The 23,299-nt window shown below is 34.9% G+C and overlaps 2 protein-coding genes across 4 annotated transcripts in view; both read left to right on the forward strand.

Annotated features, from left to right (window-relative positions):
- The window catches only part of LOC116307171 (uncharacterized), a 42,110-nt gene that overhangs the window by 12,855 nt on the left and 5,956 nt on the right, over positions 1-23,299 (forward strand). Inside the window, exon 1 of one of the 3 annotated variants that reach the window (XM_089037855.1) lies at positions 18,507-18,682. The exons of 1 other annotated variant lie outside the window; for it this stretch is intronic. The gene's annotated coding sequence lies outside the window, so the exon portion shown is untranslated. Of the gene's footprint in view, positions 1-18,506; positions 18,683-19,675; positions 19,757-23,299 lie in introns of those variants that run through there. One more of the 3 variants, XM_089037853.1, reaches the window with a different exon arrangement.
- LOC148906557 (uncharacterized) lies at positions 7,990-10,507 on the forward strand. Its single transcript, XM_089037856.1, has 3 exons — positions 7,990-8,685; positions 9,465-9,632; positions 9,974-10,507. Exons 1-3 carry the CDS (start codon positions 8,396-8,398, stop codon positions 10,137-10,139), a joined length of 624 nt encoding a protein of 207 aa, XP_088893982.1. The 5' UTR covers positions 7,990-8,395; the 3' UTR covers positions 10,140-10,507.

Consider the following 23,299-nt stretch of genomic DNA (forward strand, 5'->3'; position numbering starts at 1 on the left):
TATTATTGGAATTTGTCCAATCTTGATTAACTTCTCAAGTCAAGCTAATTCCTATGTGACCTTTATTCTGGTGGGGAATTTGAGAAACAAAAATCCAGTCATTTAATTGTATTTTTAGTTACGTGTATCATATTTTTATGTTACGGCCTTTGGTAGTCTGAATTAGATAATTAAAAGATCAAGATTGGATGTACAGAATATAATCACAATCGCCAAAATAAAATTTTAAAATATTTTGCATGTTCTATTGCCGTTTTCTCTTTATTACCCTTTCCGGCTTGCAGAATGCGTTGCATCATGGGGATGTTTTTTGGACGCTTGGCAGGGCAAGGAAACCTTAATTGTTTCGTTCATTTTCAAATTTCTTTCGTTTCTTGATGATTTCAAAAATAACTTCCGAATATAGCCCAAACCGAAAATGGCGGCAAAATCAATGGGAGAGTGGCTATATATATAGCCCCAAAGGCTCCGGGGTCCCTGCGCATGATACATCAAACTATCTAGCTGTAAACTAGCATACCACGTGCAGTTGTAAAATTAATCATTCAGAGAATCAAGACTTGGTTCACCTAGTCGCCAACCCTTACCCGGCCACGACAGTGGGTCTTAATGCTTGCTCCCTTACATGATTGGAAGCACAGCTTTTTACAATGAAGGAATGGAATTTTTAAAAAAATCGTTTCTCAGTAATTAGCGAAAGAAATCAATTTCCTTTTTCTTTTGTGGTCAAAATATTGAGGATCTTAAAATCTATAGATCTGATCGTTGTGAGGCGCTTCCGGTTGCCGTCATTTCCCCACTACCGTCTGCTCCAACTCGAACAAGATTCCTTTCTACATTGTTCTCTATTAGCCAATCATGTAGCTCGGTGATATTTCTTTATTTCTTTCTTTCTTTCTTTCTTTCTTTCTTTCTTTCTTTCTTTCTTTCTCTTCTTCTTTCTTTCTTTCTTTCTTTCTTTCTTTCTTTCTTGTTTTTGTTTAACTTGTATTATCTTCGTGTACACACAAGTTTTCAGGCGAGTCGGTGTGTACAATAAGTGACAAGAGGGATATTCCATTGTGTGGAAACATGGTTTATATTTTTCTACCGTATATATCAGTATTTCTTGAAGGAATACAAATATATCTTGGAAGACAGTTTCGTTTTGAATTTACCTCATCGTGAACAAGCTTGGTGAGTTGCCAGTCTCATGCTTTACTCCAGCGGAAACCAAAGCATCATACAATTCAGCATCCATAGCCTACGAGAGAACATTAAAAAAAGCTATTATAACTTATAATACTCAGCAATATACTGTAATGTCTGCGGTAACCCTAAAAGTAAATATCAACATGAGAGTGAGAACACTAGACATTTAGGACTACTCCATGCCTTTAATAATGTGTTCTGCGAAACACATGTAAATGCTACAATCTGATTGGTCAGTATGATCACGTGACACATGCAAGGATGCTTAAGCTTAAAGAGCACATCGCTTCACAGTTACAAAACACCGAACGCATTCAATTTCTACCATTATTAACACAACACAAACTAAAGTTTGTGAATAAGCGGGGCATGACGGTTAGACCATTGTTCATTTAAACGAAAGGAGCGATCACCCTTAGTCGCCAGTGAAATCCCACTCAACATTATTCAGATCCTGGCAAAACAAAGTAGGATCGTACTTTGCGTAATTCCTTAGTAATTGCGTTTGTTGCGGTCGCTTAAGCCTTCTGATCCTACTCTAATTACGTCCAATAAAGTCTTCGATCCTTGAGAAATGCGTGTAGCTTCATAAATACTAGTATTTCATATTTTCTAATCTTAGCCCCCTCCCCCATTTTGAAATAACTGAATAAAAGTTCAATACACCTATGTTGTTATTGATAGAGGACATTATTCTGTTGAAAGCATCTTGATCCATCTTAACTTTCCCATCATTGTGAACAAGGACTTTTTCATGATGTGTTGTTATTTCTGTCAGTAGATTATTTGTGCATTTATTCATTTGCACAGTGCCATTATGTTTCGCATAACAACTTTTTGTTGAAAATGTGACCGTCCTTTGGCAAAAATAAATAAATAGAATTTGACGTCCTTTGGCAAGTCGTCCACATTCAAATACGAGGAAAAATTTGCATCGTTATCCTTTCCCAACAATGGGCTTTTGTTTTCCTCAGCGGTATATATATTGGTAGCTGAGCGACTTCTTTGCGCGCGACTACTTTGAACACGTTATCTTTGTTGTCTTCTCGGCCTCAAGGGACTCGATTTATTTTATTTATATATGTAGTAATCTTTCGCCTTCTTCCTTAGTCTTGGATGGGATAGAAGTTTGAACGGCTTTACTTTTGCCAAAGTTATACAATTGACCTAACTTTCTTATTTTCTTATTTTCTCTCAAATATCGGCAAGGACAATCCCAAGAGAATCTTTTCTTCTAGAAGGCTTGAACAAATTTAGTCAAATGACATATATCCCTGTTTTCCTGGGTTACTTGGAACTCAGAAATTTACTTTAGAACGAACAATTACAAAACCGATAATTTTCATTCGCGCTTGCTATTGGTCATAGAATCACTAAAAACTTTTTGAATGTTTTGTTTCGAGTATAGTTAATATTTAATTACGAAGCGGTCTAGATACCTGGCACCCGGAACCATTTTCAAAATAGTACTAGACACCCAGGAGTTTTTGATTTTTGAAAAAAATCGTCACATAAGCACATCTTTGCCCATCGAAAGTATTCTTACTTTATTTAGAATAGTCAAACGCTTCTGTTAACGATAACTGGAGATCTATATTTTCGCTTTTGCTGTTTTCTCAGTATAGGTTATGAAGGTCAATTCGAACGAGACAATTAGAAAAATTATCAATTAAATTGAATTGAATTATTAATTAATTCAAAAATATTACGTTGTTCTGGAAGACGATTTTCCTTACAGTGGTCTTTTACAATAGTGTCTTTTTGTTCGCTTAAAATCTTTTTTATATGACAATTTTATATATAACATTTTTAGCATTTTATCTGTAATTTTAATTTATGTCTTATTTTATTCTTGTATATATTTTTAACAATTATTTTTGTTGCAGGACCCTACTGAAAATCGCTTTTGCGAGTAGGTCTCCTGGATAAATTTATTATTATTATTATTATTATTATAAAATCGATTGATTTTCAAGGAATTCTAGATTCTTGGTACTAAATAGATTGTCATGATTTTGTCTGATGAGTTTGGAGAAAATCTAAATGATTCCCTAATTTCAAAATATGGATATGGATGTAATAGGGATATATTACATGGGATGGGATGGGATAGGAGTTTCAACGGCTTTACTTTTGCCAAAGTTATACAATTGACCTAACTTTCTTATTTTCTTATTTTCTCTCAAATATTGGCAAGGACAATCCCAAGAGAATCTTTTCTTCTAGAAGGCTTGAAGAATTTAGTCAAATGACAGATATCCCTGTTTTCCTGGGTTACTTGGAACTCAGAAATTTACTTTTTAAAAAATTCACTTGTGTTTCCAAAGTTTTGAAATTGGCTTTGTCGCTTCACGACTCGGCCAATTTCAAAACTTTGAAAACATTCGTGAAAGTAATCCTTAATTTTACTCGGCCCCATACGATTACCTATACAAATTGAATTGAACTATTAATGAAAAACAATGGATTTTTTGCATAAGAAAGACGACCTCATGCAGGTCCTCTAGAAAAATTATTGAACATCTGCGAAGGAGGCTAAACACACTTGGAACTCAAGAAAATAAAACTCATCCGTCAAACCTCAAACTATCCTCTAAAGGTGTCATCTTAGCTCTACTGGTAAGTTATATTTATTTTTCCAACACAACACAAGCTTTAAAAAACATTCTCAATAGGTTATCCTAGCTTAATTAAGGTGTCTCCAGCATAAACCTAGCAATTTTTTAACCCGCTCGTATCTCGTCAAAAACTATCGGATATTTCTAAATTATAGTAGCTCAAACATTTATGCTTCCGTTAAGGGTCGATTTTCCTTACAGTGGTCTTTTACAATAGTGCCTTTTTGTTCGCTTAAAATCGATTGATATTCATGGAATTTTAGATTCTCGGTACTAAATATATTGTCATGATTTTGTCTGATGAGTTTGGAGAAAATCTCAAGTATTTCCCTAATTTCAAAATATGGATGTAGATACCATGTCTCGTTCTTAAACGGGCCTTCCCTTTAACAAATAGATCAGGCTTAGCTATGTTCTGTTCTCTGATAAAACATGACTGGAGCTGTAGGACACGAAAATAGTTATGGTAATTTCTATAACGTTTTGAGTGTTCTACAGCTTCAGGAGTGTTTTATCAGAGAACAGAACATAGCTAAGCCTGATCTATTCGCTTATATAATAGATTTTTACGAAAAAAATAGCGTAAAATCTTTCAAGAAAAGATTTGTTTACAAAAAGAGCGCGCGTCTGTCGTTAAACTCACGCAAACAAATTTGATCTATGCGATGATTGGCTAAAAACGCGACCTATAGCTATCTGATTGGTCCAATTTTGACAGGTAATGACAGATCTGTACAGGCTGGCATACAACTGGTTTATCGCATTTGTTCAATAGGAAAGGAAAATTGCTTGTAAATTTTAGCAAAAAAGCCAAAGAAAACAAGCATTTAACTGCTAGAAGAAATGAAAATTCAAATACTGAAGAGTTTGAAAAACGTTTTCAAAGTTCAGATCGTTAAATGGACATTTAACCTGTACAAACACTCAAGAAAACCAGCTTATGAACACTTTGAATGCCAAGGAACCGAGAGACGAGGAGCCGATTTTGATCTTCAAAATTGGAAGAAGGCTAGCAGTGCAGTACTTGGAAAACGTGTTTTTTAGTTGACCCTGAACTATAGTAGTGTAGGTAGTATTTTGTAATCGTAGTCTCGGGCTATTGGAAAACAAATTACGGTTAAAAAAAAAATTACCGTAAATTAGCGTAAAATTGACGATGGTAGTCGCAGCACAAACGATTGATTCAAGAGCTGGCAAAAAAAGCAGAAGCAAGCAATAAAGGGGGAAAGGCACTAATTGGGGACACAAATAATTAATTAAAAATTAAAATCTCAAAAAAAAAATCTTAGTTAATGCTAATAATTACATAATTTACAATTCATGAACTACAAAAAAAAAAAAAAATTAACTAAAATTTAAAATCATTTCTAAAATTATTTCTAGTAAAAAAGACTAAACTAAGATTAGTTATCAATTGACACGGTTTTCTTTGTTATTCATAAGGCTTTATTTTTATTACAACCCTCATAAACAATGGACAAACTTAAAGCCCGGGGAGGGAATTGAAATGCAGCAGGGAAGAGCGGGGCTGATATAAATTAATCTGATTGGCTCATTATGAATCGAAGGTCAATATATAGTTATAAACCCGGTTTATAACTATATATTGACCTTGAATTTATAATGAGCCAATCAGATTAATTCATATCAGCCCCGCTCTTCCCTGCTGCCTGACGAGTAAACTATCTGGGGAATAATACTATTCTACAGAACTAATCTAATTAATGTTTACATTCAAAAAAACTATAGAGATATGTTTTCTAAACATTACATTATCAAATCGTTGCTAGTGCTCATGGTTTATGTGTTAAAGTTTACAACACAGTTTTTAAAATAATAATTCTTACAAACTGGGTTTTGCTCATCCTTTTCACTACATTTCTTTTTGTTTTCCTGGCCGCCATTATCGAGATCTTCGTTAGGTCTTTTTGCCGTAGATGTGGTACATTCATTGAAAGGCTTACCTCCACTGTCAAAGCACTTGGAAATCGCTGTCTTGCAAATTGAAAATTGGGCTTGAATGCTGAGAAAAGGTATTCGGCGTTATAAAAACTGCCTCTTCGTCACTACTCTCCAACTCCATTGCCATACAGCCACATGTGATTACGAAACCCTAAAATCTATGGTTTTCTATTATCATCTGCACTTTTGTTTAATTAGCATCATAGATTTCCAGAACATTAAAACTATGTGCCACATTACCTCTGTAGGGACTAGAGGGCATTAGTAAATCCCTTTATAATCAACTCACATTGTTCATGCTCTATAGACAACAAGGGAAATATAAAAACAAAGCGGAAAATGTTTACCCCTTTTGTATACATTCTAAACTTCCAACTGAACCACGAATACTTTTTTAAATTCTTTTCATTTTCATTATCTTAAAAGTCTAACATCAGAATATTATAGAAAACCTTCTTAATTGATAACTAAAATAGTTAGTTACCTCGAACGTTGGCAATAAGGCATTTACATACATGTATATGGCTTATTACCTCCGTTCTCGGTAACTAACTCTTACTTATTCTTGCACTAAGTCATACATAAATAACAATCCCTACCACAGCCCTCTAATACAGCCGATATATCCTTTTTTCTTATCAATTTTTTAAAGGCTGATAATGTTGAAATATTTCTTTCCTCCTTACAGTTTTAAACTATTTCGTTATGATAACTAACATGCTCCTAAATTCAAAACTACTACTACGTTTTTGTTTTTCGTATTTTGAACTCGAGGCAAAGTTGGATAAATAAAATAAATAAATAAATAAATGATGAATTCGACTACCATTTACAATCAATTCAAAGAATGAAGAAATCATGTTTCATTAGTTCTCTTGGCATAATCATGGAAAATGCTAATCAAAAGCACGAAGAGCTTAATACGACTCAGGATTTTGGTACGTACTCTGCTGTTTTGGGACAAATTGTTGCCCAAGTTAACAGCGCCAGTACCGGTCAGCGGTACTTATAGTTTGTCATGTAACCGACCTCGGTCGGTCATTTTGTTCTCTTCGAGTTTCGATGTTCATCTTGGTTGTTTACCAAGTTTAAGGAGCTATTAAAACCTTTGCCTGTGTCTTGGCTTTTTCTTATTATTCACAACTGGCCCAGTATGAAATGTAAGCTGAAACTCTTACTGTAGTCTAACAGAGAAAACTTTAATCGACCCAATATTTTGAAATATCAAAATTCCAACAAACGGTTTTGTGTAATGAATAATACTTTTGATTTTAGCTTTCTGATGACGTCATGTGAATACTATCTACGGCCTTTATTAGAAATACTGCGCTGCAAGATATCCTGGTTTGGAAACTACTAAGACTGAATAAGTTAATAATAATACTATTATAAAACTAACAATTATAAAAACTATAAACTATGATCAATAAACAATAATAACTATAATCAATAAACTATCCTCATATATACATGAGCCCAAAAACACCAATTTCTATAAAACTACTGGAAGGAACATATTGTAAAACTAGTATACCATTTATGTAAAACTGAATAAAACTTTTACCTCACTTATTCCAGCTAACACCATTGTCATTAATAAATGATATCATCCGTTTGTCTCGCGTTTGAGTGTAATTTGTATAATGACTGTGTGCAATTCTTTTTACAAAACACCCTCACGTGCCGAGACAAACGAATACAGTCAATTCAAAAAATTTTGTCGTCGACGACCAACTCAAGCCTACGCGACTGGACCGAAAGGAACTCTGGGTAGTAGTCATTGAAGCCGAGTTGACTCCATAATTTTATGTGACTAGTTATGCCTGGTTTACAGCACGAACCTTCGTAGGCGAGCGGAAAGTGTTGAAGGAGAAGTTTTTTTAATGCCTTCATATTTTCGGAATTGTGAACTGAATCATAACTACTTTGTTTTTCTTTCCCTAACCCCAAAGACATGCATGTGATGGATTGTTCCTCGCCATCATTATCTTATTACTAGCAGGAACAATTAACAGAACGAATATTTAACCGCTTCAGTGATTTTTACCCATATTTCTTTCGGTCCAGTCGCGTAGGCTTGAGCCGGTCGACGACAACGTTTTTCGAATCGACTGTAAGTAAAATGTATTACAATGCCACGATGAATAATATTTTCATTCTAACTTAACACCATTATTACTTACATTTATCATATATCTTTTGGGAAATTTCAGTGATGGCTGAAAACAAAGATGTAAGAAGACTAACAGACGAAATGAAGAAAAAGGAGAAAAAAAAATTGATTTGGAAGAAAACTTAAGAATGTTAGAAGAGGAACCGAAAGACCATGATGAAATTACCAAAAGAAAATCCATGACCTGAAAGAAAAAATAGAGAGACTTGGGGAAAAAATCGAAGAGTTGAAGAAGAAAATAAAATGGCTAAAAAATAAGAACACAATTCTTGACAAGAAAGTCGATGAGTTGGATGTAAAGTTAAAAAACTTAGATGGAAAAATCAAGAAGTTTGAGCTTTCTGAAGATGAGTGGGTTATTCGGCAACTCTGTTCAAGCGTTCAGGAAAACCTCTCGAGGATTGTCCTCCAAGAAAATTTCGACAAATTTCAGAACAAAAGGACTTAGGATATGGAAAATTACATTTCATGGCAAATTAAAGACGAAAAGGAAAAAAATAAAGCAAGGTTAAGATGGGAAGAATTAAAGAAAGAAACTAAGTGGGACGAATATTTGTTAAGACAGCTAAAACCGGTCAAAAATAGTGGGAACGAAACTGCTCATCCACCCTTGACAGAAAAGGACATAGATGATGCGAAAAGGAACTTGAAAGAAAAGAAGAAGTTAGGGAATCATAACGTCGAGGCAGTAGATCAGCTTAAATTCATATGGATACAAACAAACCGCAAGCTACCGCAAGGGTAAGCATTTCTTAAAACCCAAAATAAAACATGCTATGCATGATATTAAATAGGTGGATATCTTAATTGTTTTATATAAACATTGCTATTGTGATGCTCTGCCCCCTATACGTCCATTTTAACGATAGGTTTTGTCACTTTGCTTTGTTGGATTGTCCAATAGATTCTGGTTGGCAACATTTATTTAACAATCAACCAATCCACGTACGCCCATGGGTTCCGACTCCCCTTAGTTATCGTTGCTATGTCACACAAGCACAAAAAATAGCTGGAAAACAATCGTGGTTAGTCGTTGCTATTTTCGAGTTTAATATCTTAAGAGGACTTGGTCGAAACCGGACCGTGAAAAAGATACCACAAATATCTCCATTTCCCAGTGATTTTTCGTTCACTTCGTTGAGATCAGGCTTCGTCTGTTGAGCTCAATAGTATTATACAACTACATATATTAAATGTTCATTTTATCTAGCCCGGTCAATCGGCAATCGTTTCTATCATGAGCCAGAACGAAAGATTTATTCCGTCATTTGGATCGACGCGCAAGCAGTTTTACAGTTCTAGCTAGCTAGAGCGGACCTAGCGGATGTTCTATAGGTTATACCTGCGGGAAATAGAATCTCTCAGTCATAACTGATCTGTAAATTCATTCATTTGTTTCTGGAGTGAAACCTTAATGCAAAACTCTTGGCCCTGTTTTGATCTATTTTTTCTATTCGTTTCCATTCAGTTCTTGTTGACATAATAGAACTATAACGTTGCCTTTTCCATATATCTTACAGAACAAGCACCAAGGGTCAAGAACAGGGTGGTCCAAGGTTTTTGTCTACCACAAGACAAAACTGTGCAGATATAAGGCCTCCCAGTGGTACCTATGCAAGCAAGGCCGCTGGAGGACGGAGACATGATTTCGGTCCCAGAAAACCTAGTGCAAGACGATCTTTTTCACGGTATGCTATTCTCGGAAAAAGACACTAGTGGGGCTAGTTTAAGATAATTGTTTACCTTGACAAAGCTATTTCTGGAAAAATGTTCTTTGACAACAGTTTTATTTTCGAATTAAATCACCTAAAATTATCAATTCCAATAAGGTTGACCTAAAACTAAATAAGGTTGACTATCGTTAAACAAGGTTGTATGACCTAAAACTGATATCTGTAAATTCAATTGTTTCTGGAGTGAAACCTCAATAAACTCCTGGATCTGTTTTGATCTATTTTTCAATTCGTTTCCAATCAGTTCTTCTTGATATCATACAACTACAACGTTGCCTTTTCCATATATCTTACAGATCAAGCACCAAGGGCCAAGAACAAAGTGGTTCAAGGTTTGTGTCTACCGCAAGACGAACCTATGCAAACAAGGCCGCTGGAGGACGGAGACATCATTTCAGTATCAGAAAACCTGGTGAAAGACGATCTATTTCACGGTATGCCTGTCACGAAAAAGGACACTAGTGGGGCTAGTTAAGATAATTTTTTACCTTGACAAAGCTATTTCTGGAAAGATATTTTTTCGCACCACGACGAAGTTTTTATTTTCGAATTAAATCACGTAAAATTATCAATCTCTATAAGGTTGACCTAAAAATATCTGCAATTAGTTTAAAAATACTCAAATGAGCTATTAAAAATTCTGCGCTCTGATTGGCTGAGCTTGTTTATTGGTGATACACCGCTAGTAACGAAAAGAGTTGGTTTCAAAACCAGAACTATGGAGTCTAATTCGCCTTTTTAACTTTTTTTTAATCCATTTATTTCACCGTTCAGTAGGTTTAGACTAAAACCTAACTAACGATTAGACCTCTTGCCCTCATGGTCTACGAGTCAATAGCCTATTGAATATATTCAATATCCTATGAGCTAATGACTCGTAGACTATTCCGATAGCTGGTATGTTAAATATAACTTAAATATCACTAAAATATAACTTCTTCGCCTTGACTTGAATGACAATGTATGACACACCCGTCTGATATATCCAGACGTTAAAGTAGACAGAGGGGCACGAGGTTATAATGTAACCCTCTCTAAATATATTTATCAAATCTATTTACGATTTTAATTAACATGTTTTACATGTTTTTATCGTACGCACAAAAGAACTATCGCATAAAGGCGCTTAGCTATAGCTGGCCTACACCTACATAAAGAGAATATGAACTAAGAAAAGGAATCCCCGTGCCCCATCATGTGCACACTTTGATGCTATTTTTAGAATCTATTCTAAAAATATCATCCAATGATATCATTTATTTGATCGTTTGATTTTCTGCACGCGCATAGTACGCGCGTGTGCGTTTCTTATGTTCAAATGTTCAAATCTGCCCTCAAGATGACGATGTAGGTCGAAAGCTTTGGAAAATAAATGTAAAAATACTCCAGAAAGTTGAACAAATTACAATTTTAATTTCTCGTCGTATTTGCCGAGCTTTCGACGTGCACATTCATATTCAGGGCAGAGTCGAAATAACGGAAACCCCCCAAAAACGTAAGCAAACAGCGTAGAGCGCGCGCAGTAAATGCGCGTGCAGAAAAACAAATAATTTAAAGATAGCATCAAACTATGCACATGATGGTTACAAGGATATATAGGGGGGATTCCTTCTCTTAGTTCATTTTCTCTTGCCTACATTGTATATTAGCTAGTGAAAAAAAACAAGCAAGGGACTGGTTCTAGTTTGAAAATCAAATAAATAGGGTATTGTAGTAAATTACTCAATCAGACGAAAGACAACCTTCAAACAAACTTATTTACTAAGTTTCAGGACATTTTTCATATACTAACAATAACATGAGCATAAAAACACTGTATAATTACATAGAAATATATATCTAGTGTCCAAACACATCATATATCTTTTTTAATTTCGCAATTTTATTATTGGAATTTGTCCAATCTTGATTAAATTCTCAAGTCAAGCTAATTCCAATGTGATCTTTATTCTGGTTGTGAATTTGAGAAACAAAATCCAGTCATTAATCATATTTTTAGTTACGTGTATCATATTTTCATGTTACGGCCTTGATAGTAGATAATTAAAAGATCAAGATTGGATGTACAGAATATAATCACAATCACCAAAATAAAATTTTAAATAATTTGCATGTTCTATTGCCGTTTTCTCTTTATTGCCCTTTCCCACTTGCAGAATGCGTTGCATCTTGGGCTGTTTTAAGGGACGCTAAGTAGGGTAAGGAAACCTTAATTTTCGAGTTCATTTTTGAAATCACGAATCCTGCCATCTGATTGGCTAACGTACTCACTATCTATCCTGTGATAGATAGTGAGTAGCAAAAAACAAACAAGTGCATGGTCAAGTTTCGTTGAAATCTCTGCTTGTTCTCTAAAAATTCAGTCTTTATTGCATGCAAATCGATTGTAGAAAAGACAAGACTGTATCAAGGAAAGGAACGGGACTTTGGATCTTTCCACTGAATGGAATAATCAGATTTATTACATCCATTTTGAAATCACAAGCAAATCCTGCAATCTGATTGGTTCCCTGCAGCAGTGATTTCAGCATGAGTTGCACGATTTTGAGCTCTAAATTGCACGATTTTGCACATCAACTGATATGAACCAATCACAAGAGAGACATGTCATTTTCTAGCCAATTATATCAAGGAATACATCTTAGTGTTGAGCTCACCGCTTCTTGCGAAAAAAAAGAGCCACGGCTCAAAAAAAATTTTCTGAAGAACGATTTTACCGTCAAAAGTCTTTAAAAAAGACTTAAAAAGCCGTAAAAAGGACTTAAAAAGACCAACTGATCACTTAAAATCGTCAAAAGCATCTTTGTAAAGTAACTGGTTAAGTAAGTTGAAGATATTACAGCGAAAAGCAGTGGGAGAAAATGCAATCGGCATCTTTTGAATGTGACTTCTTGGCGATTGATCGTGGAAAGTGGTTTCCTTTTCAATCTGTAAAGCATAACAACACATCGAAAATACAGTCATTAAAAGAAGTTTTTCTTAAGAAGAAGATTTTTGCTGAGCTACGTGACTTCTTAAGGACAACCGAAGGACTAAACAACCTTTGATTTTTGCTGTTTTGTCGGCACAAGTGTGATCTAAACATGTTGAACAGAAATCGTAAAAATACAAGCAGTGAGCATTGGCTGTAATATGGACAACAGCCAGTTCATTACAACCCTTTTGGGCAGAATTGTCTTGTTATTTAATGTAAGTAAACGATTCTTAATACACGTAATGCCTTTTGGTCCGATATAAATTCATTTTAGTTTTGGATTGAAAGTGTTGGTTTTCAAAATGAGACATAGTCTTGTTACATATGCAAACAGCACTCTCACAGCAAAAAAAAAAAAAAAAAAAAAACAGCAATAAATTAGCAGATATGTTTAAAAATGTAGGGGTTCGTGACGGTACGTTCTAACATTTTACCGACGACGTACTTTCACAATTTTTAATGATGACAAGAAGATATCTTGTACATAATTATCGTAAAGTCTTGAAAAAAGATGATGGTGCCAGTACGAGAAAATGCGACGTTGGCTCTGAGTTTGTCGTCTTGGCAAATCTTCATTGACCTCCACTACTGATCGGCAGAAAAACCAGAGAAACTTTTTTAAGACAATAAAGCTTTTTTTTCCAATTTCGTGCAAATGTACATTCTTAGACTAGCTTTTATCAGACGTCTTATCTTGAGTTCCTTAAAATGGGACGGCTCTATCAGTCTGTGTCGGGGTGTCGTGTTTACATAGCTTCAAACCACAATAGTCTTCTTCCTCTTCTGTGCACGAATCGAAGATTTCAGGTTGTAATAACGATGTGTTCACACTGGCTCCAAAGTTGGCACTTCAACCAAAAAAAAAAAAATCGCGCAACCTCTTCTGCTGGAAGAAAAATATCTAACTGTACGCAAAAAAAATAACGTGCAAGGGTTGAGCCAAAAAAATTAATATCATGCAACCAAAATTCCTGCAAACAAAATTCCTGCAACCCCCCCATAAATTCTCTTTGGACCGTTATTCCTAAGTATATTACTTATGTTGTGACTGTCAATTTTTGCAACACGAGAGCCACCCGATGTCAGGTTGTTTGGCGTTTGCTGTTTACATAAGGGATTATATATTTTATATATAGCGCAATGATTTTCGTCTTCTTCAAGCCTATACCTCGTTCTCCATTGTAAAAGAAAATCCTCAAGAAAATCCTCGTCCACTGATATCTGAAAAACGTACATGACTTCAGAAAATACAGTCAGCATAGTTAACAATAATTACTAACCGGAGGCGAAGTGAATATCGATGAATTATAACCGAAACAAAGTCGAGATGAATAACTGTTATAACTGTTTAAGTGATTGGTTTTATACCATTACTTATTACACTATAAATTAGCACTTATTAGATTTTTCGAATCTGAACTTATTTTTTGTCTTTGTTTTTTCGCTTGGGCAGCTTTGTATTTTTATTTGTTTAGTGCACCGCTCTTGCTGTTCGATCTCAATCTTGCTAACAAATTTAAACTAACCTTATTTTTCCATTTACTTGTTTATTTTGCCAATTTTTAATTTGAATTTTTGTCGTTTATGTATTATTTCATTTCAGGAACTCGCAACTCGCAACTCGCAACTTTTTGACTCGCATTCTTCCCACACCCGGTCAAATCAACGCAATATTCACCGAAAACTTGTTCTAGAACCCGCATCAATCCACGAAAAGAGAAGTAGAATAGCAAGCAAACGCTCAGAATATTTTTTAGTACATATTAACACATATTATATCTGAAAACCAGGCCATTTTAGATTAAACTTTTTCGCTATGAGCAAATTTTGTGAATTTTCTATTGGATTTGGCGATTCTATCCCCCACATAAACAAGCAGTGACAAGATTTAACGACATTGTAACAGTTTGTTTTTAATCAGTGAAATAAAATATGATATTGTTATTATTATTATTATTATTATTATTATTATTATTATAATAAAATTATAAATATTTTCGAAATTCAATATATTGAAAGGAGCGGGAAGCCAAAGTTATCCACATTAAACTACTTTGATACTCTAATGTTTTTTCCCGAACTAACATATGGCACAACTTTGCTGTCCAAAGTTGTGGAATGCGCTCCCAAATGAACTTCGCAAAATTACATCTATTGAAACTTGGCCATCTGAAGACTTTTTAAATTAGCGTATAAATGCTAAACTCCTATATCAGTCTACTCTTTTTACACCTTTTGCTGTTCATTAACAGAAAATGTACATTCATTTGTGCCAATAGTTGTATCAATAACGTGTAATGTACTTTCATCAACACCACAAGTAACATCATAAGCGTGGATCAACTTTCAATAACGATAATTGAATATGCGTGTACATTCATAGGCATCAATGGACAATCAATAGCGCGCTCGTACATTCATATGCGCGGAATGTATTTTCTTGTGCGCGAAATTCAACTTCAATAACACCAATTGACAGACAATTGCATTTATGGACAATCATTTACCCAAAAGTGAAAATTCATTAGTGCTATTAGCATAATCATTGACAATCTATAACGCGTTTGGACAATCATGAGGGTCAACGTTATATTCTATAGCGTGGTTCGACAAACATTTGCATGATTCGAATAAACAATAAGAGAAATAAAACAATCATTAGCGTTTTTTTTATTTTTTTCTATCACTTTAATACATATACTGTAAAAAACTCAGGAAACTGCCTCCATTATAGCGGCTGCGTAGGAGAATAGCAATTAGCTCACTTAAAGCAGCAATCAAAGCCGACTTCAGCCGTCCAGAGATCCAACAACATACGAACGATCGGGCTGAGGCAAGACGACAAGGGATTGCTCTAGGTCTCTACAGAAAGCAGTTGCTAATGGAAGGGTTCCAGAGAAATGTGGCAACCATCACTATCGCTAAATGTGATCAGTGGTTCAGATATATGCAAACGTATTTGCCACGATGTATAAATGGCGAAGAAATTGAAGGCTAAAATAGTTTTTAAAAAAATCGCTAATGATTGTTTTATTTCTCTTATTGTTCATTCGAATCATGCAAATGTTTGTCGAACCACGCTATAGAATATAACATTGACCCTCATGATTGTCCAAACGCATTATAGATTGTCAATGGTTATGCTAATAGCACTAATGAATTTTCACTTTTGGGTAAATGGTTGTCCATAAATGCAATTGTCTGTCAATTGGTGTTATTGAAGTTGAATTTCGCGTACAAGAAAATACATTCCGCGCATATGAATGTGTCGTGAAGTCGGGGAGACTATGGTTAGAGTTTCCACGGGATCTTTATTGACGCTCACAAGTACTAGTAGTTACAAGACTGTTTCACGACTAACAATCTACATCTTTCTTTCTTTACTCTCTCTCTAACCAAGGGCGCTAGGGCAAAAATTGGTGGTTTTTTAGCCGTTAGACTCCGTTATATTGGTGTTTTTTAGCCGTTAGAAACTGTTTAAACTGTTACTCATCTGTTCTGTTATGTGCTGGCTTGATTTTTTTAGTTTTCCCGTCTATATACGCCAAAAATACTGCTGTGACCAACGGTCCAATCGTACGTAACGAACTACTGTATCCTATACCTGTCTCGTGACCGCTTACGCAAGCGTACGCGTCGGTTAATAAGTTAATAAGTTAATCCAAATCCCCTAGAATAACCAAAAATGAACAGGGGTAGGAAAAGAAAGGCCAATCTATTGTTCTCTCGTCACGGTGGCAATTTGTTTACTCAGCGATGACAGATGTGTAACCAACGAAACCTAACGAACCAACTTCGGATCTAACCGAACTGGCCTCGCCGAAACTCGAACCCCGACTCGTGGCCCAAACGATCTTATCCGATGACAGCCCCCGGCCGTGACCTTTTACAACGTTCACGTGTTGTGTTTAATAGATGGTACCTCTAATCCTCGTAAATGATATTTGGGTTCCCAGGATGTTCTTGATAATTTTGAACGATTACCAATAATAAAATAAAACTTACAAATGCATTTCGAAAGTTATTTCTAAGACATTCTTTGTATCGAAAAGATTCCAGACATATGGTACTAATTTTGAAATAGGATCCACACATTGCCGCAAACAAAGTACAAGCGCTAATCCAATATCTGTTTGGAAATCCCAACCGCAGGCAGAATCCATTCGCTCAAGATAATACTAAAGAAGCTACAATTGTTTAATGATTCGTGGATTTTTTGGATGTCAGTTTGAATGGAACTGGTTTTTTAAAACTGTTTCTAATTTACAGCCATAGCAAAACCGTAAGTTGACAAGTAAGTCGGGGTTCGAGTTTCGGCGAGGCCAGGTCGGTTAGATCCGAAGTTGGTTCGTTAGGTTTCGTTGGTTACACATCTGTCATCGCTGAGTAAACAAATTGCCACCGTGACGAGAGAACAATAGATTGGCCTTTCTTTTCCTACCCCTGTTCATTTTTGGTTATTCTAGGGGATTTGGATTAACTTATTAACTTATTAACCGACGCGTACGCTTGCGTAAGCGGTCACGAGACAGGTATAGGATACAGTAGTTCGTTACGTACGATTGGACCGTTGGTCACAGCAGTATTTTTGGCGTATATAGACGGGAAAACTAAAAAAATCAAGCCAGCACATAACAGAACAGATGAGTAACAGTTTAAACAGTTTCTAACGGCTAAAAAACACCAATATAACGGAGTCTAACGGCTAAAAAACCACCAATTTTTGCCCTAGCGCCCTTGCTCTAACTATCTGAAATTAACCTATATTTATAGAAGAAATTAGCATAATTGTAGAATTAATTATGAAAACTGGTTTGAGTCTGGTTTCCAGTGAAAGTACTGAGTTACAGGAATAAATTAGAATATTGGCCTTATTGACCTAAGAACCTAAATCTTAAAAAGAGTCTTTAGAAAAGGATTAACTCAATAAAACGTCGATGACGGTCGCTTGTGTTTCTAAGTCAAAACATACTATTCTAAGTAAACCAAAGTTTATACCAAAAGTAAGGGAATAATTCTTAACTAAAAATTTATGAGTAAACAACTACAATGAAGGACGCCAAAAATATACGTGTCCTTAGGAAGTCTTTTCTGCGCAAGTCTTACTAAACTGGTTTTGTGAACAGCTGAAAGTCAAAAGGTCCAAGTCCAGATTATTGAGTAAATAAGAAGAACCTTTCATTATCCGATGAATAGAATTCAATTACTGACCTTTGTTAGGAAGGTGTTCTACAAGGTCAACAAACCTAAATCTTTTGTTCCAATAGTTACTTCGTCCTTAAGGCTAAATTGTTACCATAGAAACCTAAGTGAAATCTTAGATTTCTTGTACAGTACAAATCAGATGTTTTTCTGGCCTTCTTACAAATGTACAAACGCGCTATTGATTGTCCATTGATGCCAATGAATGTACGCGCATATTCAAATATCGTTATTGAAAGTTGATCCGCGCTTATGATGTTACTTGTGGTGTTGATGAAAGTACATTACACGTTATTGATACAACTATTGGCACAAATGAATGTACATTTTCTGTTAATGAACAGCAAAAGGTGTACTATTTTGCTATGTTATCGTTATAGTAATCATATTATTTATGTATTACTTTTTATAGTATTCTTAGATTAGTAGTAGTATTAGTTGATTAGGAGTTAATAATTGTAATACTCATTTCATCATTATTTGCAATCTGCGCAATATAAATTAATTATTATTAGAAATTTGCCGACTCAAAGGTCAACGGGAACTTAGTTAGGGGCTTTCCCTGTAGTCAACTAAATATCCCAGCGTGTGTTCATAACAATACTCTCACACTCTGTAGATGTGAACAAACAGTTTAAACAGTGTCTCAGAGCGGACGCGTTAAATCTGGAAGTTTGAGATTTCAGGTTGTGATTGTAAGACAGTCCATTCGATTGTCGTCTTGATTCCCGCTTGTGTGATATCACTCTGCGATACATCTTGTACAATAACTATGAAGACAGGAGAAGGAGTTTTGGGCTGGGTGAATACATCTAGACAAAGGGAGCAGGTCAGTTGTTCTTCGAAGCTGTCTGTGATGTCTTTGAGCGATTTGATTGCAGCCATTTTCACAGGGATGCGGAAAATAAATGCAGTGAGTCAGATTTCTTGGAACTAGAATGTGATATTCAAAGGAATCACGTGAAGACCCTGTGGAGAATGCGTCTAGGCACGCCGACTGTGATGACATCAATCACGAAAATGCATTTCCTTTTAAAAAAACACCTCTTATTAGCAATTTACATTATTTTAGCAGTTAAAACATTCGTTTACGTAGATTCGTAGAGAAGAAAGGGGAAGGCAGGCAACAAAACTCGACCACCACTCGTTCTAGCCCATCAGAATTCAAATCCAAGAAAAATCTCACAAAAAAAATACCACGGCACGATCGAAGAGATCCTAAGCTATACCTCAGCAGAGTTTCACGCTTATAGACAAATTCTTTCTTCTCCTCTCTCACACACACAAACATAGCTCACATCAAACGCCAAAAACCGGCCTCAAAACGCATCGGACGAAGAAATAACACTCAAATTTCATGAAGTGAATGACTAAAATTTATTTTGACGGCATTTAATTCTTAGGAAGTCTTCAGAAGATGTATTTTTGAGAAGCTGAAATCACTCGATAATTCAAAATTTTATTAACGGGCGAACGCCACAAGAGACCACAGGGAGCCCACACATCCGAAACCACAGATACTTCGGATGGTAAGCCAAGAGAACTCGTTTATACTGATCGAGCAATGATTCATGAAACGGAACGCCTCAATGTACTGAGTGATAATAAATGAAACTTTTGTTGCTTGGGTTTTGATAACCATGATTTTGATAATTTTACAAGTGTGAAGTTATCGTTAAAGTATAATTTTTTGAACAACTCGCAACTCGCAACTTGCAACTAGCAACTATCGGACTCGCACTTTACCAAGACCCGATTTGACCCCGTCCGACGAACATGATCCTTTGCATTTAAACAATAGTTGTTGAAGATTATTTTGATGTGACGTCATAGTGAATTAGGGCAATAAAAGCGCAAAGGCTCGTTTTTCTCTACATAACGTGTGATCTTGGCTCCAAGTCTGGTAAGTATGTTTTTTTGTGTGCAATACGACACAAAATGTATAACCATTCTCATTATGCCGAAAACGAAGGGGCTATTCGTACTGTAACCGTCTTTGTAATGCCTATTCGTACGGACATTCAAATATATTGATATTCCGAAGAAATCGACAATGCTTTTGATTTGGGATAATTCTTTCTTTGTTTAGAAGTACATAGCCATTTCAAAAAGCTTTAAATTAAAGAATATGGTAGAGACTAGATAAACTAGTTAACCGCGTCGGTGTTTGGAATCGAACTGTAGGAGAATTGATTTAACTTAATACACCGTATGGTTTGTGATGTTTAGAAACTGACGTTTCGGACGTTAGTCCTTCGTCGGATTTACTCCGACGAAGGACTAACGTCCGAAACGTCAGTTTCTAAACATCACAAACCATATGGTGTATTAAGTTAAATCAATTCTCCTACTGCTTAAATTAAAGAATTTGATTCACCACCTTTACAGAATATGGCAACAGAAAAGGAGGACTCACAAAATTTGAACTGGTCGACTCGAAGCAAGTTCAATTAATTTGGCAGTCAGAGGAATTTTTTGGATTCAATTATTTCCACATCTTAGCAGTACAGTTTTAGTATCCTATTTTAGTTTTTCGTTTACTTAACTTTTATCTGTACTTGCTTTAATTATAAATATAGGTTTTTAGATTTTCATAGATTTTATATGATTTTTCTTACTATTGTTGTAACCTTCAATATTTCGTTTATTGAATGAACAAAGACTCATTATTATTATTATTATTATTATTATTATTATTATTATTATTATTATTATTGCAGATTAATATCATCCCAAACTATTGCTGGCTTTCACTTCGATTATCAGTTTTGAATCTTATTATCTGCTCCACTATGGTGGTCAAAATAAAAAAAACTTGTGATTCTGCGGAAAAGCATCGCTTAATTCCAAACCGTGAAAAGATGAACAAACTTCGTAGTACGAAGGAACGCGTTGAAATAAAGCATAGCGAGACACTTATGCTAATAAAATCTGAACTCTTTAATTTGAAGCTTTTTGAAATGGCGCCTATGTACTTCTAAACAAAGAAAGAATAATTTAAAATCAATAGCATTGTCGATTTCTTCAAAATATCAAAATATTCATTAAATCATTATTATTTATTATTATTACGCACAAATAGCCACTGTTTGCTTTAGTACTTGGTTCCGTTGAAAGATACTAAGCATCAGTAGTAGGCACATAAAACTTTGTTCCTACGAAATGATAAAGTTCAATGTGAACAATGTTCTAGTATGGTTGCAGTATTTTTATATGTGGACCTCTCTTTTCAGAGAGATAAATATTTGAAATATCAATACGCAAATGAGATGACGTAAATTCAAGACTAATTTATTATACGGCAAATCATCCTTATACTTTTTATTAATTTTAATTCAGATGAAACTGTTTATTGGAAAAATCCTTAAGGGTCTAATAAGCACTGCTTAAAGTTTTGCTTGGTATTTCGATGGGAAGTATTATACTTGCGAATATCTATCGAGTCGTGACTTCATGTAGTGGATAATGGTCGAGCGCGTAGCGCGACTTCATTCATTAATTAATTCATAGTTAGTTCCCCTCTATTAGCTATGAATAATCCGAAGAGCGAGACCATCATTCAATCATAGTTCCCCTCTATTAACTATGATTCAATACTTGATATATACTCTCATTATTTTGAAGTATTCTTTATTTTGATAAACGATAATGACCTGTCCGCAGTTTTCATTTAATTAATTCATCAGCCCCACACTTCCCTGCTGAATTCAAAACCCTCCCCGGCTTTAAGAAACTTAGATTATCAAAAATAAAGAATACTTCAAAACAATTAGAGTATATATTAATTACCGTTATTTACTCAACCATGAACAGGGGATTGAAATAAAAGAATAAAGTAATAGGTAGATTGGTATAATAGAATCAGTAAGAATTTGAAGGGAAAAAAAAAAAAAAAAACGTACCATTTGATATTCCAAAACATCATAGGTCGATTAAAGTTTGCTGTGAGCCGTACTTTTAACTATTTTGTTAGATAAATTAAAGTGCCTATACCACTTCACTTAATATTTTCAGTATTGATTCTACATGAAGTGAATAGTTGAATGATAAAATATTTTCATATGATTTGAGTGATGCATCTTGAGATATCAAGGTTTATACTTCCAATATATTAATGAGTGTGACGTCATTATAGGAATTTGAGTTTGCTTCTCATCGTTTTTAAATTGCAACATTGATTACTGTGAGAAAGAAAAATTGCTAGTAGTTTTCTATAAGCCCTGAGTAAGACAATCATGTTATATACAGGATATTTTGCTGCGCCAGAAGAGTTTTATATTTAATCTTGCCTAGAATGACATCACACTTATTTGTATATTGGAAATATAAACTTTGATATCTTCAAGATGTATCACTCGAATCATAAGAAATCTTTTTACCATTCAAATACTCACTTTATGTAGAAGTGGTGTAGGCACTTTAAATGTAAGATTAGGATAAAACGATGATGAAAATGTGTGAAGCGCATATATGTAAACAAAGTGAAAGGCAATGAAGCGCGCGATAAATTAATGAATGTTCATGTCGTTTCTCATGAAGGCTCTTAAAAGTTATAGCGGAAACGTCATTTTTTTAAAAAATATACGAGTTTTATCCGTAATGTTATATTTAATCTATCATGTCTTAACGCGAAAGCCTCAAAGATAATATTTTGTTTGATAATTAACATGCACTTGCAAATGTGGGGGTGTGAAAGAATGAAAAACTTCGAAAAATTATAATATTATGTGTCAATGCAGAGTGGTTCATTAGAGCAATACTTCTGTGTTTCCCTTATTTTTCCTGGGAAAGAAGGATCAATATACTTAGTAAAAAATAGTACCGGTCTGAACAGCGTAAATGTTACGGTTCACATCGACCTCATCATGTGACGCTGTTCAGACCAGTACTTTGTTTTACTAAGTATTGCGCCTTCCTTCTCAGGAAAAATAAGGGAAACACCGAAGTATTGTTCTAATGATGAGACCATTTATTATGGAAAACGAACCTTAACGATAAACTTAAACAAAGTGCTAAACTATAAACTTATTATACTAACGTATCATTCTTGATTCAGAGTTCTGGTTAGCCTGCGTCACATCCGGAATATTCCGGATGTGACGCAGGCTAAGTTCTGGTTCGATGCTCAATGAAATATTATTTCTTACTGCTGGGGGAAAAATCCTTAAAACGGGCTAAATTCAAAAAATAACCACACAGAGCGAAAAATGTATTATTTCTCAATGATCGGGTAAAATTTCGAGGCTTTATTCACGTTTCAAGGATTTTATTGAAATTTTTGATGAATCCCCATACATTTCCTTATAACATGACACCAAAGAAACCAAGCTTGGGCTACCTGTGGTTAAGCTTCCACCAACAACCTGGAATTTCTCTTGTATATCTCTTAACCCACTACTCTGTCTTCGAATAGTTGACGAGGTTCTTTATACCCTGCTCCTGCTCC

Source organism: Actinia tenebrosa, unplaced genomic scaffold (assembly GCF_029948245.1).
Source record: "Actinia tenebrosa isolate PJP-AT-01 unplaced genomic scaffold, QUT_ActTen_1.0 PGA_scaffold5__44_contigs__length_20552954, whole genome shotgun sequence".
Taxonomy (NCBI): Eukaryota; Metazoa; Cnidaria; class Anthozoa; order Actiniaria; family Actiniidae; genus Actinia; species Actinia tenebrosa.

What these genes read in the sequence shown, in the direction of transcription:
- LOC148906557 (XM_089037856.1), top strand. Translation starts at nt 8,396, where the DNA reads ATGGAAAATTACATTTCATGGCAAATTAAAGACGAAAAGGAAAAAAAT. An exon ending in AACCGCAAGCTACCGCAAGG is followed by an intron (nt 8,686 to 9,464) that starts GTAAGCATTTCT and finishes TATATCTTACAG; the next exon opens with AACAAGCACCAAGGGTCAAG. An exon ending in GCAAGACGATCTTTTTCACG is followed by an intron (nt 9,633 to 9,973) that starts GTATGCTATTCT and finishes TATATCTTACAG; the next exon opens with ATCAAGCACCAAGGGCCAAG.